Here is a 26110-nt window from a genome sequence, read left to right as displayed (position 1 = left end):
GCAAACACTTAGTGCACATAAAAATTAATAAAAGGGCTCCTATGGGCCCTGAGCCTTCTCTAGGGCTCCCTAGAAACCTGCCTGGGTTCTTCTCAGATTCACGAGGCTTCTCGTTTTGGCTTGGTCTTCAATCTCCAGGGTTTTTACAAGCTCTGAGGTTACAACTCCGTGTTCCATTGAATCCTAAGAGTTCTAGTACCTCAGAAAGGCACATGAATGCCTAGACATGAGTGAAGTGTTGTGCTGCAAGCCTTGTGATGGCTCTTTGGGGCTCCAGAACTCACTTTCCAAGACCTAAGGGGCAGCTGTGGCCCCACTCCCTAAAAGTTCAGCGTTACCAGTAGTAGACTTAAGATGTAACTAGGGGGGCATGGTGGCGCACACCTTTAATCCTAGCACTTGGGAGGCAGAGACAGGCAGATTTCTGAGTTCGAGGCCAGCCTGGTCTACAGAGTGAGTTCCAGGACAGCAAGGGCTCTACAGAGAAACCCTGTCTCAAAAAAAATCAAAAAAAAAAAAAAAAAAGATGTAACTAGGACTCCACACCCCTCAGGACTCTAGAAGCCCATAGAAACACAGCAGGGTGTATGTAGTTGCCCAGTGTCAACAAGAGGCTATGCCAGACATTGATCAGCCTCCAATTATCTCCCTCTAGCATCATGTAAATACAGCCTGTGGAAGTGCAATGTACACAGTTGCCATGACTGTGCTAGGTCCTTATAAGAAGGAAGAAGCCAAACAGCGGGATTGGGGGGCTAGGGGAATAGAATTGACAGTGTGAGAAGAGGTCCAGGAAGGCCTGTGACCTGTAGGGCAAGGCAAGCATAGCATATATCCATGAGCTAACATATAGAAGGGGCTGATGTGACTGCCATCTCCATGGCAAAGCCAGAATGTGTAATAGGAGGGCACCTGCTAGGCAGTGACCACATGGCATCTGTTAGTTTTGTTTTAGATAGGGTCTCACGAACCTCAAGCTGACCTTTACAGCCAAGAATGAATGACACAGAACTCCTGATCTTCCTGTTTCAACTCTCAAAGTACTGACATTACAGCTGTGTGTCATAATATCCAGAACATTAAGTACTAGGGATAGAACTGAGGGATTTGTGCCTGCTAGGCAAATACTATACAAACTGATCAACATCAACAGTTGCCAGCATCTCTTCTGAAAGAGAATCCAAGAGTTGAGGGACAATAGGGCACCTGAGAACAAAAATAGGACAGGATTATCATGTTTTTGTTTGTGTGTACTGGAGCCAGACTTTTTTTTCTTTTTGGTTTTTTGAGACAGGGTTTCTCTGTGTAGTCCTGGCTTTCCTGAAACTCACTTTGTAGACCCGACTGGCCTCAAACTCAGAAATCCGCCTGCCTCTGCCTCCCAAGTGCTGGGATTAAAGGCGTGTGCCACCACTGCGCAGCAGATCCAGACTTTCTATACCTAGTACTAACATCTGTCCTGTCTGGGTATAGCTGTTGCCAGAAGACACTGGCGAGGAGACAGGCAGAAACAACTAGATAAAAGTCCTTCCCTTGGTCCATTGGTATTATTGTTGTTCAACAGCCAGGATAGAGAAGAGGGGCCAACACTCTGGGAGCCTTCAGAAGCTGCCCACCTGCACAGGGGACAAAAGGTAGCAAAGGCAAGTCCAAAGAGGTGCAGCTCTAACAGAGGAGGGATGAGACAGCTTCCCCTTCTACATAGCTAGGATTCTGCACCCTGGACACCCATGCCCTGAAATCACCCAGAGCCTCTTACCCAGCCCTGGCACCAGTTCTGCCTACACAGGCTCACCTTCACATCCTCTTCTCAAGCCAATGCCTGGCAAAGTTACTCATGGGAGTCACTGTCCAAGGCTGAGTTGGGTTAAGCAGGGGTCCCTGTCTCCTTGCCTCTAAATCATATACAGGGTGCTAAGACACCTGGGCTGTAGGGGTGGTGGTGAGCAGAAGACGTCCGACTGGGGATGGGACAGGCTTCTGAGCATACCCGGTCAGAGGCTCCAGGCAGTGAACTGGAAGACATATGGCTATGGAGGCAAAAGGAAAAGAGATGGGTGCCCCATACTGGTCAGGAGCCAGGCATATGACACCCACAAGTATGCCTACCATCCCAAATGGGTCCTTTAAAAAGAATGAACTATTTTATGTGTATAAGTATCTGCCTGCATATGTCTGTGCACCACATCCATGCCTGGTGCCTACAGAAGCCAGAATGGGGCATTGGATCTCCTGGGTCTGGGTTGTGAGCCACCATAATATGGATTCTGGGAATCAATCAATTCTGGGTCTTGTGGAAGAGGAGCAAGTGCTCTCAAACACTGAGCCATCTCTCTAGCCCCATTTATTCCATTCTGGAAAAGACCCAGCCATACAGGAAATACAGGAGGTTTTGGAGGCTACCAGGAAGAAGAAGCAGGCCAGGTGCACATTTGTGACCTCCTCAGCTGACTGCCCAGCCAGGCCACATGGCCTAGAATCTGCAGTGGGGTGGAAATGTGCAACCACAAATGATGCTATGCCCTGGCTCTGTTGGCCAACAGGCACCAGAAGCCTAGGTCACAGAAGTCAAGGTCATGTGGCTAAATGCCCTCCATAGCCTGTCCTCCCACCCAGTGAGACCAAGAAGGGAAATGGGCTTGTTAACTCCAGCTGGAAGCAGGGCCCAGAGACTGCAAGTTCAGGCTGGACTCAGGGCAGGGCAAAGCAGGGGTTGAGGTGTACTTTTTGGGGCTACTTTGTTAGGTTTTTAATTTACCACCCTTCCAGCCCCCCAATACTAGATGGGAGAGAAAGAAGGTTAGAGGGGAAAGAGGGCATAGACATCTTCAGACTACTTCCTGCTGACTATGAGTGTCAGGCTCCTTGGGGCAAGCCAATCCTAGCTATGTAGAAGGGGAAGCTGTCTCATTAGAGTATTTCCAACCAGCAAGCCATAGCAACAGTCATAGCCATAGATAGCCCTAGCAATAGAAAAAGCAGCAATGCCGGGCGTGGTGGCGCACGCCTTTAATCCCAGCACTCGGGAGGCAGAGGCAGGAGGATTTCTGAGTTCGAGGCCAGCCTGGTCTACAGAGTGAGTTCCAGGACAGCCAGGACTACACAGAGAAACCCTGTCTCAAAAACACACACAAAAAAAAAAAAAAAAGAAAAAGAAAAAGCAGCAACAGCAGCAGCCCGGGGAGCGCAGCAGCCACCACAACCTGCTTGGGGCTCTTGCACTTATACCCTCTCAAGAGTCGTCAGAGTAACAAACATATACTATATATACTATCTTCAAAAATCATGCCCCTCCTACAGCACAAGACAATTATAGTTAGTAGCTGTGGGCAATTCTTTTTTTTTTTTAAGATTTATTTATTTATTATATGTAAGTACACTGTAGCTGTCTTCAGACACGCCAGAAGAGGGCGTCAGAGCTCATTTTGGATGGTTGTGAGCCACCATGTGGTTGCTGGGATTTGAACTCAGGACCTTCTGGAGAGCAGTCAGTGCTCTTAACCGCTGAGCCATCTCTCCAGCCCACTGTGGGCAATTCTAAGCAGCCCCCTATCCTATACCTGGGATTAAAGCAAAACCATATAGGTTGATATCCGCAAAGGGGATAACATTTGAAGTGTAAATAAATAAAATGTCCAATAAAAAAAAACCCAAACCATATTTACATAACATAACTGGGGTTTTAAAGAAAGGAAAATTCTCACTACAAGGGGGCAGGCCCAGCTGACCATTTCTCCTCTCTTGTCAGGCTGACAGCCCAGGCACTCTGCTCAAAACCCCACCCACTCCCATAAGGAAAGGGGGACAATGCCTTCAGCAGAGCTCCCTGAAGCAGTGGGGTCACAGCGTTTATATTTCACCAGGATCCTTAGGGTCCTACCTGTGCCTAGGGACACATTTGGAACAGTTTATTAAGACCCTGTTCTCTGAAAGCCTGGCCATTATGTTCCATGTGGCTCCATGTCTACTGGAGACCCAGATGGGAAAATTAGAGTAAGAGGGAACAACTGATGAGCCAGGATGGGTATATGAACCCAGTGCCAGCTAGCACCTGTAAATAGGTCAAGACCATGCCTATTTACAGAGAGGCCCATGAAGGAATCCCATGGCAAAGGCTCCAAGCAAAATGTGAGAGGGCAATCCAAACCCCTGACCCTGGTTCTGAGACCATCCCAGACAGGAGAAGCCTGGGTACTTGCTGTCACCCTATTCTCTACCTTCTAATCAAAGTATGGGAAAAGTAGTTCATATCTACCTGGAAGACAAAACAACACTGTGTGTGTGCGTGCGTGTGAGTGTACTGATCCTGGCTGTATCTCAAAGAGCTGAAGGACACTCTGCCCTGTACACTGGCTGAAAGTATATCTCATGTAGTACAAACATCCTCATACAGGGAAGGCCTGGTAGACTGTGCTCCTGGGGATCAAGACTTACAAAGCAGGGCCATACAGGCGTGGTGGTACACGCCTTTAATCCCAGCACTCGGGAGGCAGAGGCAGGCAGATTTCTGAGTTCCAGGCCAGCCTGGTCTACAGAGTGAGTTCCAGGATAGCCAGGACTACACAGAGAAACCCTTTTCTCAAAAAACAAACAAACAAACAAAAAGAATGAAGAAAAACGTGGTACATTTGCAAAGTGGAGAAACCCTGTCTGGAAAAAAAAAAAAGATAAGAAAAGGTGGTCAAAATATATAGACTATTCTCATTTATCTCTCTCCAGCTAAAGAAACAGCCACCTCCACAACTGCACAAATACCAATCAGGTCGAGAGGACTGGCAGGACAGAATTGTTTTCAGGGGATAGATATCAATTTGTGAAGCCTCCAGAAACTGGATAAGTGTCACAGGGAAGCTATTTGGCAGAAGCAATCTAGTAGCTCTGGTTTGTGGCTGGGAATCTTAAATGTGTTGGAACAAGCTGGGCCCATGTAACCAGGGAGCGGCACCATGGGAAATGGTGGGAGGGAAGGCTCTTGGTCCCTATACTTATTGAAAAGCTAGTGGCTTTCTCTACAGTGCTGTCCCTATCGTGTCTCCCTAAGTGACACAAGAGGCACAAATTCATAGAGTCTGAGTGACTGATGATGCTCAGACACGTGCTCCTAGATCAGAACAAGGTTCCCGTTCTTGTGCCTCCCTAGATTGTAACCTTATATGGGAGAGTAGTTAGTGGTTAGCTGCCAATACTTCTAGACACACCCAGATGTACATTTTGAATTCTTCATAGTGAAAAGAAGAGGTGTGCTACACCTAGTTTTTCTCTTGGAATCTGGGGCAAAGGAACTCCGACTCTCCTACTAGGGCGTGGCCCACGGCACTGCGACCCTCCTCGGGCTAGTAGGAAGTAATGGTATCGCCATCGTCTTTGCCCAGTCTCCAATCTCCCTAAGAACACGTCTTTTGCCGGGCAGTGGTGGCGCATGCCTGTAATCCCAGCACTTGGGAGGCAGAGGCAGGTGGATTTCTGAGTTCGAGGCCAGCCAGAGTGAGTTCCAGGACAGCCAGGGCTATACAGAGAAACCCTGTCTCGAAAAAAAAAAAAAAAAAAAAAAACCCACGTCTTTTCCCGAGTGGGGCGGGCCAAACTAGCGAGGAGGACAGAGAGCGCCTAACGGAGACTTTTTTTCTCTCTAAGGGAGATTTTAATTGGTCTCCTGAAAGCAATCAAGCACCTATCATGGTGCTCTTTGTTGGCTCTTAGCCGTCAGCTTTGTGGGTGGGTCTCCAACCTCCTGGGTGACAAAGGAACTTCGGAGTTCCTACCATGGAGCGTTCGCGCCATTTCCTGTAGCCTTGAGGAAGGCCTGAAACAGGACTCTAGAGCCCTGTAAGCAAAGGAACACCTCCGTGACGGTCCAGTTCCACTGAGAAAGACTTCTCTTTTCAAGTCTTAGAATATTGGAAATCATTCGTAATAGCAAAACCAGTCAATGGCTCTCCGCCCAATATGGCCAGGCGGAAGCTGGTTTCTCTTGGCTATGTGTCGAAACCCCATTCGCCAGCATGCGGTTCCCTATTCCGGTATCCAGTCACCAATAAGCTCTGTGCTTGTTTCGGTCCCGCCTGGTACACATGCGCAGAGCAGCGCCGCATCTATGATCTTAGCGTCTGATAGAGCGTCGACACCACCCCCTGGCTGTGACTCTATGGTTCTTACAGTGGAAGATAGGCCGCCTATATAAGGCATGCGCAGGCGTGGGAGCGTCTCTTTTCCTCTGGCGCGGTGAGTGTGCTCGGTCTCCTGGTTTTTTTACGACGGTCTCGTAGTTTTTCTTTGGGATTTTTCTTACACTTATTCTGTGTCTGTATTCTTACTTTGACTGTTTCATTACAGCCACCGACGATCCTATTGTCATCATGGGCCGCCGCCCCGCCCGGTGGTGAGTGCTGAACCCATGCAATTTTCCTACTGTGAAAACTGAGGAAAAAAGGCATTTCTTTCGATAGACATTTCTTTTGTGGGTGGACTCTCCGCCACGCAGCGACCCTGAAGTAAAGACAGACTCCGGGTTTTTAATACTTTACTGGGGCCTTTATTTTGAGGCTGTGGGTGGCGTTACCCAAGACCAAAGCGCTTGTGTAGAACTAGCATGTCCGTGTACACCTAATCCTCTTGTGTCGCAAATGAGCCTTTTTACAACACCTACCAGGCCTTCTTGGTCACTTTTGTGTCCGTCTTTATTTTCAGCCCTGAGCTTTGTGGTTTTTAACAGGACACCAAGGGCTGACCAGTCCGTAGGCGCCGCCTAGACGCGTGTCCTGAAGAGGACGCCATATTCTCTTAACGTGGCTAAGGCGGGTCTTCTGTCACATGCTATGAAAATTGTGATATCTCACCCTACTCTGGTTAGAGGGTGATGCTGGTGCATGATTCTTTTTCTGTTTTATAATTTGTGTAATTGTTTAACAACAAGTTGCCTTAGAATCAGTTACCCTGAATGGAAACTGAATTCAGAGCTGGTCTAGTCCTGTTGTCACCGTTTATCACAAGTGAATTTCTTTCCTCCTTCAGTTACCGGTATTGTAAGAACAAGCCATACCCAAAGTCTCGTTTCTGCCGTGGTGTCCCTGGTAAGTAGTGACAAACTTTGAACTGGATCGGTGTTTGTCTATTACCCACTTCTTGGGAACTTTAAACCACGTGTTTTTCAGATGCTAAGATCCGAATCTTTGATTTGGGACGGAAGAAAGCAAAAGTTGATGAATTCCCACTTTGTGGCCATATGGTGTCAGATGAATATGAGCAACTCTCTTCTGAAGGTGAGACAGCCCCCTTTTATTAATTGGCTTTTTTTCGAGACAGGGTTTCTCTGTATAGACCAGGCTGGCCTCGAACTCAGAAATCTGCCTGCCTCTGCCTCCTAAGTGTTGGGATTAAAGGCATGCTCCACCACGCCCGGTGTGTTAATTGGCATTTCTTGTGCACTCTTTCCGTGGTTATATATTGTAATTTATTCAATGACCTGGCACCCTGTTTCACTGCTGTTTCCCCATTCAGCACTGGAGGCTGCCCGTATTTGTGCCAACAAATACATGGTAAAGAGTTGTGGCAAGGATGGCTTTCATATCCGAGTGAGGCTCCACCCTTTCCATGTCATCCGTATCAACAAGATGTTGTCCTGTGCTGGGGCTGACAGGTAAGCTGGTGTTTTATTTGGTTTTGAGACAGGGTTTCTCTGTAGCCCTGGCTGTCTGGGAACTTAATGGAGACCGGGCTGATCTCTGAGATCTGCCTGCCTCTGCCTCCCAAGTGATTAAAAACCACCACTGCCCAGCAGTATTTTAGGGTTTTCTTTTATTTTTGTGCAGCTAATTAAGCCGACCAAGTCCCCTTTTCCCATGGGGACTTTGGTGTGCAATGGTTGCAAACAGCAGCTCCTTGGTGTGGTGTATGTAGCCTATTATCTATATGGGTTGCCTCAAGGGACCTTGGAAACAATTTTCTGCCAGTTGGTAATCAAGCCTCTGATCACAATGCTGTCCCTGATCTAGGCTCCAGACAGGGATGCGTGGTGCCTTTGGGAAGCCCCAGGGCACAGTGGCCAGGGTTCACATTGGCCAGGTCATCATGTCCATCCGAACCAAGTTGCAGAATAAGGAACATGTGATTGAGGCTCTGCGAAGAGCCAAGTTCAAGTTCCCTGGCCGCCAGAAGGTAGGTAGTGGTATTTAAGTTCTTCTGTTTTCTTGCTCTGGTCCTCCTTGCTGAGTTTATTTTCTATTTCCTTCTAGATCCACATCTCAAAGAAGTGGGGCTTCACCAAGTTTAATGCAGATGAATTTGAAGACATGGTTGCTGAGAAGCGGCTCATTCCTGATGGCTGTGGTGTCAAATATATCCCCAACCGTGGTCCTCTGGACAAGTGGAGAGCCCTGCATTCCTGAAGGCTTCAATAGTTCTCTCCTATACCCTACCAAATTGTGTTCAGTAATAAATCTTGCATCAAGTTCACTTATGTTTTTGTTTCTGATTCTTAAATACCATGAGGTTTTAAGTTTGGTCAATTGGGACAGCTTATTGAATTAAGCACACATGCAAAAGGTTAAAATGGTGGTTTATTGAATATTTTAAACCTGACATCACTGGCAGAGCCATGTAGTATAGTGTATGGAGAAGCAGTTTTTTTTCCAGTATGAGCTCATTTGTATCAGTTGCAGAAATCTTAGGTATGATCTGAGCCCATTCCTACTGGAGTCTCCTTTGGCTTTGTTCCTCAGGTGAAGTCCTGTCTACCCAACAGGATTCAAGCCCAAGGCACTTGTTGCTGAGTTAATACTCCCAGCCCTAGCTTTCTCAGAATAGCAAGCAGCAGAAACCCTATATAAAAAGCTGTCATTGGCTTTCAGGTTTTTGTGAGACTACCAGTGTCCTGGTCAAGTCAATGGCTGTCTAGTCCAGCTGAGATGGCAGGAGTGACAGCAGTAGAGTGGCTAAGTAGTGGGATGGGATACTCTGAGTGGCCTGGCTCAGTTCCATTTCCACAGGATAATGGTCACTGATGCGGAGAGCCTGAGGAGAGAACAAAATGAAGTGTCAGTAACTGGCTCACCTCCACAATTCTGCCCTCGGCCATTTTGCCCACCCAGCTTCTCTACCTCTTCCTCAGTCAGCTGAAACCTCTTGGGAAAGTCAAAGGTAGCTGCAGCCTTCAGCAGCATTTGGCAGCCCTGTCCATGCACCACAATTCGGTCATAGGTACAGTTAGTACTGGCCCGCACTGTAGTGTCCTCCCCATCAGGAATCACCCAGTGGAAGCCTGCCTTAGTCCGGAGTAGCAGACTGTTTAGACGTTTTTTTGTCAGCGATGCGCAGTCTGCATTGAAGTCTCCAAGCAGAATCACATTCTAAAGATGACAGAAAGCCACTGAGTCTTGCCAAAAGGCATTTGCACCATCCCCTCTGCCATGGAATCTATCACCCCTACCTCATTCTGCCAGCGCTGGTAGACATCCAGAAACACATCATATAGGGCATTCAGCTCCTTCTCTACATCCTTGGGAGTGGTGTGGAGAGGAACCAGCACCACACTTGGAAGAACTGCAAAGTCCAGGAAGCTGAGGCTGCCACAGCTGCCAGGCCTTCTACATATCCACCTCTGCCTTCCCCCAGAAACCAACCCACAGGAAAACCAACCACATCCCCCTCCCATTTCCTTGTACCAGGCCCAGATTTTTTACCCCTCTTACTTTTGCTAGGGAGAGTGAAATGGGCCACAAACGGTTCTCGGGCAAAAATGTCATCTGTGTCATTGTACTGGTAGAAATTTAGGACCTGTGTCTTGTCAGACCTGGGAAGACCAAGAGGTAGGAAGTAGTGGCCCCACATCTTATATAAAAAGAGAGTTACTGCTCAAAGAGGAAGACGCCTGGCTCCTTGTTCTGCCACTTTCATGTGGGCACAGCCATTTTTTTTTCTAGAACTTAGGGTTTTTTCTTATTCCTTCTATTTTTTTTTTAAGAAAAGTTCTATTATGTAGCCCTGTCTGGATCTCTCTCTCTCTCTCTCTCTCTCTCATATCTCTGATAGGGTTTCTTTTTGTGGACCCCTGGCTGTCCTGGAACTTGCTCTGTAACTATGCTGACTTCAAACTCACAGAGATCCATCTGTCTGCCTCTGAGTGCTGGGATTAAAGGCATGGGATACCACTCCTGGCTTGGAGTTTTTCATTTATCACTGGGGATAAATTTGCACTTTGCCACTGAGTTATGCCTCCAGCTCTCTGGAACCGTTTTGGTTGTTGTTTTTTAATTTAAGATCTTTGTTTTATTCTTCTCTCATACATTACATTCTGACCTCAGTTTCTCGCCCCCCACCAGATCCACTCCTCCTCCATTTCCCTTCACAAACAAACAAAAAGAACAGGCCTCCCAGGAATATCAACCAAACACGGTATAACAATTTACAACTAGGCACAAACCCTCATATCAAGGCTGACTAGTCAACCCAGTTGTAGGAAAGGGGCAAAAGGAATTAGGAGCCCCACAGCTGCACAACCATGAACATAGTGATTATCAGTCTTCAGTCTCTGTGATTCTCTATGAGCCCTGCTTAGTTAATTTGGCTGTCTTGTGTTTTGGTTTTTGCTTTACTTTTAATTAATTAATTAATTAATTAATTTTGGTTTTTTTGAGACAGGGTTTTTCTGTGTAGCCCTGGCTGTCCTGGAACTCACTCTGTAGACCAGGCTGGCTTCGAACTCAGAAATCCACTTGCCTCTGCCTCCCAATTGCTGGGATTAAAGGCATGTGCCACGATTGCCTGGCTTTGTTTTATTTATTTATTTATTTATTTATTTATTTATTTATTTATTTATATTTGGTTTTTCAAGACAGAGTTTCTCTGTGTAGTCCTGGCTGTCCTGGAACTCACTCTGTAGACCAGGATGGCCTTGAACTCAGAAAGCCGCCTGCCTCGGCCTCCCGAGTGCTAGGATTAAAGGCGTGTGCCACCACGCCCGGCTGTTTGTTTTTTTTTTTTTTTAATTTTATTTGTTTTGTTTTGTTTTTATTTATTATATGTAAGTACACTGTAGCTGTCTTCAGACACTCCAGAAGAGGGCGTCAGATCTTGTTGCGGATGGTTGTGAGCCACCATGTGGTTGCTGGGATTTGAACTCCAGACCTTCGGAAGAGCAGTAGGGTGCTCTTACCCACTGAGCCATCTCACCAGCCCTGTTTGTTTTATTTTTAAGCAGGGTTTCTCTGCATAAGAGAATCCTGGCTGTCCTGGAACTTGATTTGTAGACTAGTCTGGCCAAAGATCTGCCTGCCCATGCCTCTTGAGTGCTGGGATTAAAGGTGTGTGCTACCACTTCCTCCTGGTTTAGAGATTTATTTTTATTTTATTTTTATGAGTGTTTTGCCTACATGTATTTCTGTACATCATGGGTCTATAGAGGCCAGAAGAGGATGCCAGATCTCCTGGAACTGGAATTAATGATGGTTGTGTGCTCTTGTGTGGGTTCTGGGAATAAAACCTTAGTCCTCTGGAAGAACAGCAAGTTCTCTTAACTACTGAGCCATCTCTCCAGAGAACTTTTATGAGTTGGTTTTTTTTTCCTTTTTTTTTTTTTTTGAGATCCATTTTCATTATAACCCAACTGATCTTGAACTCATGGGCTCCAGCAATTCATCTACCTGATTTATCTTCTTGAATAGAATAGAATAGCTGGGCCTTCAGACCCCTACCTAGAATTGTCATGATGAGGATTCTTGACCCCTGTGCTCACCTGTAGATATACACATACTTTTCCTTGTATGTGCTGCGCCCCAGCAATGAGCTGTTTAGAAAGCTGTAACTCCTGGAACTGTCAAATATACCAGGAAACAAAAACAGAGTTAGGGCTCTTAAGGCTCTAGGTGGAATGCAGATTAGATTGAAAGGGTCCTTCTTTACCTTTCAAGTTTTTGAAGCAGAAAGGGGACAGTATTCTGGGAAGAATCTACTACCTCCTGAAGCACCATGATATCACATCGGGCTAGGATCTGCAGGGAATGAGGGATACCAGCTCAATCAGAGCTGTCAACATGGAGGAGCTTTATGTAAAGATCTGTACCAGAGTGGCTGCAGACAGCAGTGAGACAAGGAGAAACTCAGGAAACAAACACCATCATTCCACTATACCTTACCCATTTTTTTTTTTTTTTTTTTTTTTTTTTTTTTTTTTTGGTTTTTCGAGACAGGGTTTCTCTGTATAGCCCTGGCTGTCCTGGAACTCACTTTGTAGACCAGGCTGGCCTCGAACTCAGAAATCCGCCTGCCTCTGCCTCCCGAGTGCTGGGATTAAAGGCGTGCGCCACCACGCCCGGCACCTTACCCATTTTTAGAGGAGGAAGTTGGTAATTAAATGATGGTTGAAAGACTTTTCACATCTGTACATTCACATTTCCAGATGTCCCCTCCCTTTATGGTCAGGCAGGACGGGGAGCTTTTGGTCAAGGTCCTTATGGACACAAATTTCTGCAACAATGAACTTACCTGAACTAAGGTATCCATCACTGACTCCTTGGTTATCTTGGCCAGTGTCAGTCTGTGGGCATTGAAGGCACAGATACGAAAGGCTTCAGTCCCACCAACCAGGAGAATGAGCAGGGGAGCCATAACAAGGCCACGCATTGCTGAGTGTGCATCAGGAACCCTCCAAAGGAATCCAGGTTGTCCAGAAGGCATTGGCACTGCAGCTGATCTCAGCTAATTAGTATTCTCCCTGCTGCTGGCCCTGAACATTTCTTGAATCTCTTCCTGGAACGTATTTCAACTTCTGTACACAGAGCTTGACCACCTAATAAAATACATGTGGTGTGGCATAAAACCATCTCAGACTTTTAAGAACTCAATAGCCAGAAGCACAAATGTTACCATCCTAGATCGGCAGAGCTTTTTCATCTTCCCCAGGTGAAATTGTGTACTCAGTGAGTATACCTTCTTTGCCAAGATTATGGCCAGGAGTTCACCTGGGGTCAGCTCTAGCAACAAAATCTGTCTATATTTTTTACCTTTCAGCCTATTTTTTCAATGTATATATATATGTATATATGCATTGTATAAGCATATGGGTGCTTGTGAGCGTATATGCATTTATGTGTGTGTACATTTGGAGGTCAGAGGTCAACCCCAGGAGCCATCCACACTGGTTGGAGTCACTGGATTGGAACTCATGAAATTTGGCTAGCTATTGAGCTGTGGGGGTCCAATTGTCTCTGCCTCCCTAGTGCTGTAATTACAAGAATATTTTACTATGCCTGTTTTTTTTTTTTTTTTTTTTTTTTTTTTTTTTTTTTTTTTGGTTTTTCGAGACAGGGTTTCTCTGTATAGCCCTGGCTGTCCTGGAACTCACTTTGTAGACCAGGCTGGCCTCGAACTCAGAAATCCGCCTGCCTCTGCCTCCCAGGTGCTGGGATTAAAGGCGTGCGCCACCACGCCCGGCTATGCCTGGTTTTTTATGTGCATGTTTTTACTGACTTCCCCCAGGCCCTCTGTGTGATTTTTTGAAAGACAGTCTTGCTCTGTAGTATAGCACAGGTCCCAAACTTGGATCAATCCTCCTGTCAGCCTCCTGAGTAATAGGATTATGAGTTCATAATCACCACGCCCAGCTGACTCATACTTTGCTGTGTTTTTTACTTATACTTCCCCTTTTGAGACAAGGACTGATGTATCCCAGTCTGGTCTCAAACTTGTCTATGTAGCTTAGGATGACCTCAGGAACCCTTGAGACTCCTTCCACCATCCAAGTACTGGGATTATAGGTATATGCTATCAAATCCAGAGAGCCAATATCAATCTCCCTCCCTCCCTCCCTCCCTCCCTCCCTCCCTCCCTCCCTCCCTCCCTCCCTCCCTTCTTCCCTCCCTCCTTTTCTCATTTTCACTGCTGAGGCTTGAACTTATAGTCTTTATCTTTCTAGGTATGGTAGAGAAGCACTCTGCCACTAGCTACTCCCCAGTCCTGAGACTGTCTTTCCAAAATCAAAAACAAGACTAGGTGTGGAGGCACACTTCTGTAATTCCAGCATCTGGGAGGTGAAGACAATGAGATCATAAGTTTTAGGTATTCTTCAGTTATATCGTGATACCCTGCTTCAAAACCCAACAAGCACAGTGACCATGTGCAAGGCCCACTCTCTGGAACTGAAGACATTTATGGAAAATAAGTTATCATTGAAGTTAAATGGAGGCAGATATATATAAGGAATATTGCAGGGCTTTGATCCCTTTATGAATCTTGTGACTGACAAATATATGAAGATGGCAATTAGTGGGCAGCAGAATCACATTGGATGGATACAAGGAAATAGCATCATCATGTTAGAAGCCTTGTAAAGCATCAAAACCATAGTTCTTCAGTAGAAGAGTTCAGAAAGAGCCAGGTCATACACACTGTTATATGAAACTTCTTGCTAAATAAACTTTTGTGATACTCAGGAAAAAAAACCCTACAAGCACCATTGTACCTCTGCTTCTACATTTGTCAACACTAATGGCATCACTAAAGTAGAACAACACAGTTGTCTTTGTGAGACGGTCTTATTATTTAATACCATGTCCTCATGGTTTATTCTTGTTGTATAACATGTCAAAATTATCTTCTTTTTAAAAAAGCCTTAATCTTTCTTAGGTTTTATTTTTAATTATGTGTATATATGTGGAGGTATATGCACATGCAGATGCCCAAGGAGGCCACGCAGGCCCACTGACATATCTTGTCAGTTCAGAAATTCTTTTTTGTTTGTTTGTTTATTACACTGTACACTGTAGCTGTCTTCAGACACTCCAGAAGAGGGAGTCAGATCTTGTTACGGATGGTTGTGAGCCACCATGTGGTTGCTGGGATTTGAACTAAGGACTTTTGGAAGAGCAGTCGGGTGTTCTTACCTGCTGAGCCATCTCACCAGCCCCCCCCAGTTCAGAAATTCTTTTCCATTATTTGAAAAGATATATTTCACATTCAGTTATGTATATGTGTCTGTATGTGGGTATGTTCATATGAGTGAAGGTACCCTCAAAGACCAGACATATCAGATCCCTCTTAAGCTGCAGTTAGACGTTGTGAGCAACCCAATGCAGGCACTAGGAACCAAACTCAGGTCCTCTACAAGAGCGGTAAACACTGCTGAGTAACCTCTCCAGCCTCTCTTCTTCTTCTTCTTCTTCTCCAAGACAGGGTTTCTCTGTGTATCCCCCAGGTCTCCTGGAACTCACTCTATAGACCATTCTGGCCTTGAACTCAGAGACCCATGTGCCTCTGTCTCCCAAGTGCTGGGATAAAAGACATGCACCATCATGCCTGGCTGTCTTCTTCCTTCTTAAGGATGATTAATATTCCAGTCTATACTCAGAAACACTTTGTCCATCAGCATTGGGGTACACCCACTACTTGAATTCTTGTATTTATTTAATTTATTTATTTTTAACGTGTGGTACTAGGGATTGAAGATGGGGCCTTACATATGCTAATGATGTGCTCTACCACTAAGCTATAACTCTAACCCTGTAGTGATTTTATGTGTGTGTGTCAAACTGACCTTAAACTTCTGATCCTCCTGCCTCTACCTCACCCAAACTGGAATTACAGATGTATACCACCAAGCTTGGTTTATGCAGTGCTGGAGATGAAACCCAGGGCCTCATATATTCGCTATGTAGGGAGGGCTATACTATGTAAGCCTCATAATTGGGCAAACACTGTACCAACTGAATCACACTCCAGTTTAGCAATTTTGAAAATTTTGAGCACCTTAGTTTCCTGAGGCAGATCAGCTAATTCATGAAAATTTTATTTTTAATTTTTTAAGGTACACCAAACTTTTCCATAGCTGTTGTGCCATTTTACATTTCCACTAACAATGGGGATGAGGTCAAACCCTTATTCTTTTAAGTTAATTGAGTACTGCTGGGTGGTGGCCCATGCCTTTAGTCCCAGTGCTTTGGAGGCAGAGGCAGATGGATCTCTGAGTTCCAGGCTAGCTGGTCTACAGAGTGAGTTCTAGGATAGTCAGGGATACATGGAGAAACCCTGTTTCAAACAAACAAACAAACAAACAAACAAACAAACTGCTACATACCATTTTCCATATAGCACCTATTGCTAGCTAGGGCATAGACAGTCCCAGATTCAGGAAGGTCCAGTTTGTCCTATCCATATTAGAAACTAAAGCATGAACCTCTTCAGGAATTTCTTTTATTTTCTTAATCGTTTTATTTTTTCCACATTTATTTGTGTGTGTTTGTGTATGTATGCACATATGCATGGGTTTAAGTCAAGCATGTTTTTTCCTTCTACCAAAAGGGATCAAACTCAGGCGATCATGTTTGGCAGTAAATATCCTTATCTGCTGAGCCATTACACCAGCCCATCTTGATTGATATATATATATATATATATATAATATGGGTGTGTCTCAGTTTATAACCAAGGCTGGCCTGGAACTCACTATGTAGTCCCAGGCTGGCTTCAACTTTCCTGGGTGCCCTGGAGCCCCTCAGAGCATCTGTCTCAGGTTTATCTTTATCTCAGACTCACCTCTGCCTTACTATATCTTTTGAGCTCAGGGCTTTACTATGCTCTCTGTACATGTCACATTCTTGAAGCCTGGGGCCCTCTGCTTCTGTCTGCTTGTTTTTCTTAGTCATGCTGTCCCTTTCTCCTCTCTGTTAGTTTCTTCCTATCTGGCCGGTTTGTTTTGTCTTCCTGGCTCTGCACATCTTAGTGTTTCTGTCACAGTATCTTCCTAGCTGGCCTTGATATTTGTTTTTCTCTGGTCACCTGTTCTGTCACTCATACTTATTTTGGTCTCCTTGCACTGGTGTCTGTTTTGGAATACATGTGAGCACTGGAGCAGTTCTGCACTGGCCAAGCTATATTTGGAGACTGAGACCACTAGGACTCTGAGGACGAACCAGAAAGAATAACTGTTCCTGGCCTCAGCTCAATGCTTCCCAGTCTTCCAAAGACAGCTTTAGCTCGAAATTCCCTTTCCTTCTGAAGTTCTTCCCCAGGTAGAGAGAACCTCCTCCCTTCCCAACCCGCAGGATTCTCATACCTCCACAGACCAAGTCGGCCCCACGCCTGCCTCAGCGTTGAACTGAATAAAACATTCCACTCCACAGAATCGCAGCTCCAGCCAAGGCCGGTAAGGAAGCGCAGTTGGGTGGGGGAGGGGGTATGGGAAGAAGAGGCGCGGGTTGCCAGACACACCCAAAGGGGCCCGGCTCCACAACTTTCCTGTCCCAAGTAGCAAGGCTGAGCTCCACCCCTCAGCCCAGGAGCTGGTTTCCAGACCCACCCAAAGGGGCGGGTCCCACAGCCAACTTTCCGGTCCCCATAAGCAAGGCTGAGCTCCACATCCCTGTCCAGTAGGCGGTGCCTGAGAACAGGCTACCTGCTGGCCCACCCCTCCCATGATGGGTGTTTCTTTGCCAAGCGAATAGCAACTCGGGGACCTGGCGGCCTCAGCTCGACGAATCCGCCTGAAAGCAAGTCGAGGAAGCGTGTTGACGTAAACATGCCTACTGCCACCCGTGCCAAGTAGCAGCAGTCTATCATTGAACAGTTACCTGGACCGGTAAGGGACAAAGGTGAGGTAGGCTTGCTCATTCTTTGGCCAGTTCCCCTGCAGCAAAGAGCAGAGCAGAGGCATTCTTCTCTCAGGGTCCTCAGGCCCTGAACCACAATGTTGGTGCGCACTCCTAAATTAAGTTTGCCTGTGTGACGACTGCTCAGAAAACCCAAAGCAAAGGACCTTATGCACAGGATGGGTAGCGCGACTGACCTGTTCAAGTCCCCACTGGAGTGGCAGTTTAGAAAAATGCCTCATGGCAGAAATTTGTTAGTTCTGGTACCACATGAATACTAGGCAAGTGCTCTATCGTGGAGGTAACCAAATGCCCCAACCCCTAGATCACTGGGAGAAATAGTACAATAAAAGGCAGAGACTAATAGACGCGGACACCCGATGCCCTTTTCTGGTCTCTGTGTGAGCCTTCAGAAGCATGCATAACCGAATACACACCGGGTGGGACAGGGAGAGAGAACAAGTAAAAACTTTCCACCAGCCTACGACTTGCGTAGCTTCAGGTAATGGTGCTGTGTAGCTAATGTCGCCTGTAGACACTAGAATTATGGAATCAAAGAGACGCAGCACCGCTTAAGGCAGTTTGGAGCCAAAACCTTGACGGGGGAGGGGCTGGAGCGAGGCTGGCGTAGACCCGCCCTGGCAGCCGTCAAGCAACCTAGGCATGTTTTGCGACAACAGGCAAGGACGCTTCCTCGAGTTGCTTTCCGGCTGATTCTTCGAGTGAGGCCGTCAAGACTTGGTTTCTAGTGCGCATTGCTTTGCACAGCAGCCCCAATCTCGTCGCCTGAGCAGCGGCTCTTCTCTATCCAGAGAACAGTGCTAGGGAGGTGCTGAGCTGTTCCACCAGGTGACCTTAGTCTAGTCCTCTGCCAGTCTGTTGGAGATCCTTCTCCTGAGTGGTAGAGGACATCGGCTGGCCTGGGGCAAGAGGAACTCTGGGCTCCGGGGGCGGGGCCGGAGCCGGAGGAGATGCCCCTTCATGTGAAGTGGCCATTCCCCGCGGTGCCCCGGCTCACCTGGACTCTAGCCAGCAGCGTCGTCATGGGCCTAGTTGGCACCTACAGCTGCTTCTGGACCAGTGAGTGGCTAAAGGCCAAGGCAGAGTCTGTTCACAGGCCTCTGGCCTGGCTGGGGGTTTTCGGACTGGGAATATGGCAGGGGCTTTTCTGGCACAGTAAGAAGCCTCGGGCAGGTGGAAATGACCTAGAGCTTGGGACTGACTTCTCTTCCCAGAGTACATGAACCACCTCACCGTGCACAACAAGGAAGTGCTGTATGAGCTCATTGAGAACCGAGGCCCTGCCACCCCCCTTATCACCGTCTCCAACCACCAGTCTTGCATGGATGACCCTCATCTCTGGGGTATGGTGCCAGTGTGCTGGGTTCAGGGAGGCAAAACAAGAACAGGCCCCCACCAAAGACAGATTCACTTCCCACCAGGCTCTTTTGAAAAACTTTACCTTATTTGGGGGATATATTGCCTAACTGCTGGAAGTTTTGTGAGTCCCCCTTAGGATTCCTCCAGGGAATGTGATTTAGACAGGATATCAGAAATTTAAGAGGAGTGTGGAAGTAGCCATGTCACATCAAGGACTTTACTTTTTCACAGGGATCCTAAAACTCCGCCACATCTGGAACCTGAAGTTGATGCGTTGGTGAGGAGGAATGGGCCCCTTGAAGTGACCCATCCATTTCTGCCCAGATTTGCCTTTCTCTGCTCAGGAGTTGGCATCCAGCCTTCCAGGAAGGGCATGGGTGGGGCCCCTTAGGGCCTTCTCTTGGACCTTCATTCTGTATGGCAGTGATGGCAGGCATTGCATTGGGTGGGGAGAGTTGGGGACAAGCAATGGGAAGTCTTGGAGGCAGGGATGATTGGGTCTATTGCTGCTCTAGGACCCCAGCAGCTGCAGACATCTGCTTCACCAAGGAGCTGCACTCCCATTTCTTCAGCTTGGGCAAATGTGTGCCTGTGTGTCGAGGTGAGCTGCTCCTCTGGGAGGCATGTCCAGGCCTCCCTTGGGGACAAGGAAGCATGTGGCAAATGCGTCTGTCTTAGAAGGACTCCCTTAGAAGGGAGCCATGATATGGCAGTATAGTTGGCAGAGAATAGGAAGAGGGATGATCACTTAGAATCTCTGCAGTTGCCTAAAGATTGTCCAAAACTCTGGTGTGAGAATTCAAGGAAGCTGTATTTGCAGTCCCTTCTGAATCTACCACTCCTGTCAGGGAGAACAGTATGGTGTTACCACTTTATAATGGCAGTGGGGTACATGTATAGAAGGCCAAGGGTTTTGTTTTTGGGAGAACAAACAGAGTGGTAAGATGAGGAGGCTCAGATTGACCACTCAGTACCTTTCACAAACCCCTTAGTGTAGGGGCCATCTTGACCCCCATTCTCCAGATAGGGCTCAGATTCTCTAAACAAAGCTTAGAAGTCCAAGGTCATAGACTACCCGGTGGCAAACTTAAGATTCAGATCCACATTGCCCTTTCATCTGGGTACGTAGATTCCTTTTCAAGCAAAGAATGAAAGAAAGGGTGGTCTAAAAATAAGAGAAGAGAAGGTTAGAGAATGTCAGAAGGGTAGAAGATTATATTTCTACCTTTCTAAGCATTCCAGAAGAGACTATATTATTTTGTTGAATGATATAGTCTCAGTGCCATTTCCTCTCAGATCCTGCTCTGATATGTCAGCATTCTGATAATTTACACCTGTCCCTGACTCTAAGCTCCTTTACTCTGCAAACTCAAAAGTCTTGTGTGTATGCATCTGTTTTTATTCTTTTTTTAAAAGAAGATTTATTTTATGTGTGAGCACACTGTCTTCAGACACCCCAGAAGAGGGCATCAGATCCCATTACAGATGGTTGTGAGCCACCATGTGGTTGCTGGAAATTGGACTCAGACTCTTTGGAAGAGCCTTTGTTCAGTGCTCTGAACTCCTGAGCCATCTCTCCAGCCCTTTCATTTTTTTCTTTTTTCTTTCGTTTTCAGTTTGGGGGATAGAACACAGAGGCTTGTACATTTTAGGCATATACTGTACCTATGGCCTATACTGATAGTTCTGTTCTTGAACTGATTCTAGACTTTCTTGCAGTTAAAAACCGATCTGAGTGGTTGGAGGACCATCTCAGTGGTTAAGAGCACTGGCTACTCTTCCAAAGGACCAGAGTTCAATTCCCATCAATCACATGGCAGCTCATGCCTGTTAATTCCGGTTCCAGGGGATCCTACACCCTTACATAGACATACATGCAGGCAAAACATAAAAATTAAAATAAATTAAAAAGAAAAAAGGATCTGAGATGAGCATGGTGATATATGCCTCTAATCCCATCCTATCACTCAGTAAGCAGGGGCATAAGGATTGAGGCCAGCCTGGTCTATACAGCAAGTTCCAGACTGACCAGAACTATAGGACTACATGGTAATCTTTCTTTCTTTGTTATTGTTGTTGTTGTTTTAAAGACAGTTTGTCTGAGTAGTCTTGGCTATCCTAGAACTAGCTCTATAGACCAGATGAGGCAACTCATCCACAAGTCTCTTCCTTCCGAGTGCTGGGAGTAAGCCTAACATGATACCCTATCTTACCAAAAAATAAAAAATAATATAGAAGCTGGTCATGGTGGTACACACCTTAATCCCAGCACTTGGGCAGAGGCAGGTGAATCTCTTCAGTTTGAGGCTAGTATGGTCTACAGAGCTAGTTCCAAGATTGCCAAGACTACAAAGAAAAACCCTGTCTTAGAAAAGAAAGGAAGGAAGGAAGGAAGGAGGGAAGGAAGAAAGAGAGAAAGAAGCTAGGTGTTATGGCTTGGGGTAGGTGATTTACCATGAGTTTGAGGCCAACTAGAAACCGAGACCCTGTCTCAAAAAAAAAAAAACATTAAAGTTGTGTGTGTGCACATACATACAGAGAAATTGAGAGCTGGAAGTGTGACACAGTGGTATAGTTTTTGCTTAACTGGCACAGAGCCCTGAGTACTATCCCCAGCATTGTAAAAATATAGGAAAAAAAACTAGAAAATGGAACATTATTTTCAAGGAAAGCAAAGATCTAATTACATGTGAGTGAAACAGAGTTTGGGATACTTTGTTTCTGTATTTAAACAAACCATTTTTCTCTAAGCCTAGGACTTTGTAGGTTGACCTTTAAGCACTGAAGTGATTTTGTACAAGTTCTTGCAGTAGCTAAAAAGTATGCCAAAGATATGCTATCCTTGCTGGGCAGGGGTGGCACATGCCTTTAATCCCAGCACTAGGGAGGTAGAGGCAGGTGGATTTCTGAGTTTGAGGCCAGCCTGGTCTACAGAGTGAGTTCCAGGACAGCCAGGGCTACACAGAGAAACCCTGTCTCGAAACACACACACACACACACACACACTCTCTCTCTTTTACTTCACAGTTAAAAGCTCAAAGGTTATTTCCAACAGTGGGGTTTACTAGAGGAGCAAACACCTGTGGTGACCACCCCTGCTGTGTACTACCATCCCAAGCAGGGCACCTGTGGCTCTTTCTGTTTCCTGACATCATCCCAACTTCTGGCCCCTAAGTGAGCTGCCAGATCAGGTCCCTGTTGAGGATGGGCTGAGACTTTTTTGTTTGTTTGTTTTATGAGACAGGGTTTCTCTGTGTAGTCCTGGCTGTCCTGGAACTCACTCTGTAGACCAGGCTGGCCCTGCACTCAGAAATCCACTTGCCTCTGCCTCCCAAGAGCTGGGATTAAAGGCATGCATCACTATTGCCTGGTCTTTTTCTTTTTTTAAGATTTTATTTTATGCTCTTTTCTTCTTCTTTTTTTTTTCTTGAAGTACATCATTTCTCTGTTTCTCTTTCCCTCCCCTACATCCCCTTCCCACATGGTGACTTACCTGGGTTTGGTCCTTGGGTTTAGTGAACTAGCTCACCTGAGAACAGCTTCCCAATAAACCTGTCTTTAATAAAATAAAAAATAAAAATTTTATTTTGTATATGTTTGTACACTATAGCTTTCTTCAGACACACCAGAAGAGGGCATCAGATCCCATTACAGATGGTTGTGAGCCACCATGTGGTTGCTGGGAATTGAACTCAGGACCTGTGGAAGAGCAGTCAGTGTTCTTGACCGCTGAGCCATCTCTTTAACCCTTGAAAGGCAATTCTCAATGCACTGGCCTGAGATAGCCCCAGTGTTGCTCTTTGTCCTGTGAGATACCCCCAACTTTATAAGATTAGGATATTTACTCATTCCTCTATCCTCTTCCCTTCCACTTTCTGAATCAGTCCACCGTGTGCTTATTCTTCCACTATTGTATGTCCAGGTGACTCCAAGTTGCTAGCCCACAAGAGGTGTTAGGTCACACTTCTTGAAATATTAATCAGTTTTCCCAAGTTTTCCAAATTTTTCTGTGTTTTCTACTTACTGAAGTGTTCTCCCTTAGCCCAGAAACCTCAGGGAAGGTTGAAGCTCTGCAGCTGATTTGTAGTCAGCAAATGGGTGTGTGTTAGGGGGGCAGGTTCCAGCAAGGCAGGCCATAGGACAGAGGGAGGTTGAGTTGTCATGGTTATCATTTCAGTGAGAGATACTGTCTAGCTAGGTGTCTTGATGCATGCCTGTTATCCAGCACCATTAAAGCTGAAACAAGAGAATTACTGTAACTTTGAGGCCAACCTGGGCTATATAGTAATATCTGTCACAAAAAAAGAAGGTGCTATTTGCATATGACAGGCACTAAGAAGTTGAGGGAATATTGTTTTGATACAGGATCTTAATGTGTTGCCCATCCTGACCGCAAACTCAGAGCAGTCTTCCTACCTCAGCTTCCCAAGTGCTGAGATTACAGGCATGAGCCACCATTTCCATCTTAAGAGGAGGATATGGTCAAACCAAAAATGTGAAGGGCCAGGGTAGCAAAGAGAAACAGGCTCTAGAAATAGATGTTGATGTGTCTATGGATGGTGCTATGGGAAATGAACTGCTGCCTCCATCCTAAAGTGGATAGACCAGGAGTGAGCCAGAATCTATTTCACTAGGGTTTGGAGAGTTTGATTTCTTCTCCAGAGAATGGATTAAGGAGAACAGACCTTTCTCTACAGGAGATGGTGTCTACCAGAAAGGGATGGACTTCATTTTGGAGAAGCTTAACCATGGGGACTGGGTGCACATCTTCCCAGAAGGTCAGTTGGGTGCTTGATCAGGGCCCTCCAGGATTCATGGTTCTAGGCCCAAGCTTTTTCTCTGTGTTCTCTCATTAGGGAAAGTAAACATGAGTTCTGAGTTCCTGCGCTTCAAATGGGGTAAGTACTGCTGGCCAGCCTGACACAGCTAACTTCCCCATCCAAAGATGGCCCCTTGGGTCCTTGGCTTCATTCCTCTCTCAGGTGGGTGTGTCAGGAGCAGTAGAAAAGGGACAGGTGGTGAGTCAAGGACTAAGTCTTTAATTGAGAGACTGTAGAAGTGACATTGGCCAGACATTGGTACAGAACTTTGGCCCAGCTTGTGCCAATGCTTCTGCATTTCTCCGAAGTAGGAATTGGACGGCTGATTGCTGAGTGTCGTCTAAACCCCATCATCCTGCCACTGTGGCATGTTGGTGAGTCATGGATTGGGGGTAGGGAGGGGACTGTCTTAGATGTTGTTAAGGGGGATTTCAGGTTGTTGGGTAGCTGAGAGAAGTACCTGGGATTCTCTCTGGTACCCTGCTTCTCCCAATGGCTGGCTTTCTATCCACTGTGGTACAGGAATGAATGATGTCCTCCCTAACAGCCCACCCTACTTCCCCCGCTTTGGACAGGTGGGTAGGCACTGCTGACTCTTATTTATTTCCCTGCTAACTGCCCTGTGTTTCCTTGTTCATACTATACAGGATTGTTTGAAGATTTGCTGAGCATGAGCATGTAGTAGGGGAGCTAAGTGGGGCTTTTCTGGAAGCAAGACCGTTAGAATAAGAATTGAAATCAGGCGGGGGTGAGGGACAAGGTAGAGTGGGGCAAATTATTGATAGGATGAGTCCCAGGACTAGGCTGGCCCTTGGATACCACCAAGCCCAATTGCCTGTTTTGAAGAGGGAGAGTGGCTTTCAGGAACGTCAAGCCCATCAGGTACAGAGCATGGCTCTGAATCCCCGTGTTGTTTGGGCTGGAACTATAGGTTCCTTGTCATCCTTGATGGCCTGCCTTCTTACAGAAAATCACCGTGCTGATTGGGAAGCCCTTCAGTACACTCCCTGTGCTTGAGCGGCTCCGGGCAGAGAACAAGTCAGCTGTGAGTTTCCTCCCAGGGTCCCCTAGCTGTCCTTGGCCTTCTCAGTCCCTCAGACTCCCAGGGTACCCCAGCCATGGTCCTTGAGGAATGCAGGCCAGCACCATCCTTGCTCTTAGGTGGAGATGCGGAAAGCCCTCACAGACTTCATTCAAGAGGAATTCCAGCGGCTGAAGATGCAGGCAGAACAGCTCCACAATCATTTCCAGCCTGGAAGATAGGCTTTGCCAGCCCAGTCTGTGCCTTGCAGTTCTTAGCCAAAGGAACACTGGGTCCTTCAGGATTTGGGAAGTGGTGGTACAGGAACCTGACCAAGCTTGCTTGGTTCTTTACTGCTTTTGAGATTCTTCCCTGTACAAAACTGAGGCTGGGAAATGGACTGATGCTTTTAAGTCAGATAGATTGGCTCCCAATTCCTGCTGGATACCCTTTTTTATTCTTGAACATCTGACTCCTCTGGATCTTGAGCTAAAAGAAGAGCCTTGGCTGTCCCTTATACTTGGTGGAGAAGGAAGGGACACTCTTAGGCAGGGGCCCCCTTCTCACCTCTCAGGGAGGGAACAGAGCAGGTAGTCAAGCAAATAGTTGGGTAGGAGAATAGGTTTCTTGATCATAGGTACAGAAAGAAGACTCATGGTCCCTTGGATGGGCTGCTACTTGCCCACTGCTCACAAACCTCATCAGGGATAGCTGTCAACCAGGTCATTCTACCTGATCTACTGCTACAAGGTTTGTCCTTGAGTGGCCTGTAGACAAGAAGAGAAGGTATTGGCCAGGATTCAAGCACAGCTAAACTTAACTAGATCTTTCTTGTATATGGCAGAAGAAGGACCCCCAAGACCTGACCATTAACCCCCAATGTCAGGGCCTACCTGCTTCTCTAATCTTTTTGCCTTGTCATCCTCTATATCCTGGGATCTGGGTTTTAATGTTTTTAGAGTAATAAAACATTTGTGTTGTGCCACCATACCTCTGTCTTCTGTGTAGGAATGCAGATGGGAAGCACCTTGCTGAACAAGAAACAGGACCATGTGCCTAGATACAGTGAGATTATTTTAGTAGTTGGACATTGGAATCTCACTGTGCACTGGCCACTCAAGTCTTTTGCTATCACCTATAAGCCAAATGACAATGTAGCGGGATTCATAAAGGTGATAAAACAAAGCCGGGCAGTGGTGGCACACACCTTTGATCCCAGCACTTGGGAGGCAGAGGCAGGCGGATTTCTGAGTTCAAGGCCAGCCTGGTCTACAAAAGTGAGTTCCAGGACAGCCAGAGCTATACAGAGAAAACCC

General features: G+C 46.4%; 3 protein-coding genes, 1 non-coding gene and 1 pseudogene across 9 annotated transcripts; 4 read left to right on the top strand and 1 right to left on the bottom strand.

Moving 5' to 3' along the window:
* The first annotated feature begins 6247 nt into the window (after positions 1 to 6247).
* Positions 6248 to 8451, top strand: Rpl10 (ribosomal protein L10). The gene is made up of 6 exons (XM_021152928.3): positions 6248 to 6379; positions 7012 to 7070; positions 7152 to 7259; positions 7498 to 7636; positions 7992 to 8154; positions 8232 to 8451. Exons 1-6 carry the CDS (start codon positions 6357 to 6359, stop codon positions 8382 to 8384), a joined length of 645 nt encoding a protein of 214 aa, XP_021008587.1. The 5' UTR covers positions 6248 to 6356; the 3' UTR covers positions 8385 to 8451.
* Positions 7803 to 7940, top strand: LOC115030152 (small nucleolar RNA SNORA70). The gene has a single exon (XR_003835777.1). It is a non-coding gene; the product is annotated as a small nucleolar RNA SNORA70 (small nucleolar RNA).
* An 86-nt stretch (positions 8452 to 8537) lies between the features above and the next one.
* On the bottom strand, positions 8538 to 17341 carry Dnase1l1 (deoxyribonuclease 1 like 1). Its single transcript, XM_021153043.2, has 8 exons — positions 17042 to 17341; positions 12478 to 12781; positions 11896 to 11984; positions 11729 to 11806; positions 9687 to 9787; positions 9425 to 9537; positions 9096 to 9344; positions 8538 to 9009 (listed from the first exon to the last, which is right to left on the bottom strand). Exons 2-8 carry the CDS (start codon positions 12667 to 12669, stop codon positions 8890 to 8892), a joined length of 942 nt encoding a protein of 313 aa, XP_021008702.1. The 5' UTR covers positions 12670 to 12781; positions 17042 to 17341; the 3' UTR covers positions 8538 to 8889.
* Positions 14106 to 14374, top strand: LOC110286590 (small nuclear ribonucleoprotein G pseudogene; annotated as a pseudogene).
* On the top strand, positions 17320 to 25782 carry Tafazzin (tafazzin, phospholipid-lysophospholipid transacylase). 6 transcript variants are annotated; one of them, XM_021153046.3, is made up of 11 exons: positions 17328 to 17576; positions 18254 to 18653; positions 18809 to 18937; positions 19185 to 19230; positions 19469 to 19554; positions 23651 to 23731; positions 23810 to 23851; positions 24082 to 24147; positions 24296 to 24348; positions 24741 to 24818; positions 24935 to 25782. In XM_021153046.3, exons 2-11 carry the CDS (start codon positions 18545 to 18547, stop codon positions 25034 to 25036), a joined length of 792 nt encoding a protein of 263 aa, XP_021008705.1. In that variant the 5' UTR covers positions 17328 to 17576; positions 18254 to 18544; the 3' UTR covers positions 25037 to 25782. The 6 variants fall into 6 exon arrangements, with proteins under 6 accessions (XP_021008708.1, XP_029329067.1, XP_021008705.1 ...); XM_021153048.3 differs by having other exon boundaries at positions 17329 to 17576; positions 24085 to 24147; XM_021153049.2 differs by lacking the exon at positions 18254 to 18653 and having other exon boundaries at positions 17320 to 17576.
* Positions 25783 to 26110: the final 328 nt, after the last annotated feature.

This window comes from Mus caroli, unplaced genomic scaffold (genome assembly GCF_978045245.1).
Source record: "Mus caroli unplaced genomic scaffold, Mus_caroli_1 scaffold_5, whole genome shotgun sequence".
Taxonomy (NCBI): domain Eukaryota; kingdom Metazoa; phylum Chordata; class Mammalia; order Rodentia; family Muridae; genus Mus; species Mus caroli.
This window is presented reverse-complemented; position numbering and strand designations above follow the sequence as displayed.

Bases quoted from the DNA above. Each gene is read 5' to 3' on its own strand.
- Dnase1l1 (XM_021153043.2), bottom strand. From the start codon at position 12,669: ATGCCTTCTGGACAACCTGGATTCCTTTGGAGGGTTCCTGATGCACAC. The intron at 9,788-11,728 runs GTGAGCACAGGG...TGGTCTTCCCAG, and splicing joins AAGTATGTGTATATCTACAG to GTCTGACAAGACACAGGTCC. The intron at 9,345-9,424 runs GTAGGGGTGATA...TGTCATCTTTAG, and splicing joins ACCAGCGCTGGCAGAATGAG to AATGTGATTCTGCTTGGAGA.
- Tafazzin (XM_021153046.3), top strand. From the start codon at position 18,545: ATGCCCCTTCATGTGAAGTGGCCATTCCCCGCGGTGCCCCGGCTCACC. The intron at 18,654-18,808 runs GTGAGTGGCTAA...TTCTCTTCCCAG, and splicing joins CTACAGCTGCTTCTGGACCA to AGTACATGAACCACCTCACC. The intron at 18,938-19,184 runs GTATGGTGCCAG...ACTTTTTCACAG, and splicing joins GGATGACCCTCATCTCTGGG to GGATCCTAAAACTCCGCCAC.
- Rpl10 (XM_021152928.3), top strand. From the start codon at position 6,357: ATGGGCCGCCGCCCCGCCCGGTG. The intron at 7,260-7,497 runs GTGAGACAGCCC...TTCCCCATTCAG, and splicing joins TGAGCAACTCTCTTCTGAAG to CACTGGAGGCTGCCCGTATT. The intron at 7,637-7,991 runs GTAAGCTGGTGT...TCCCTGATCTAG, and splicing joins TCCTGTGCTGGGGCTGACAG to GCTCCAGACAGGGATGCGTG.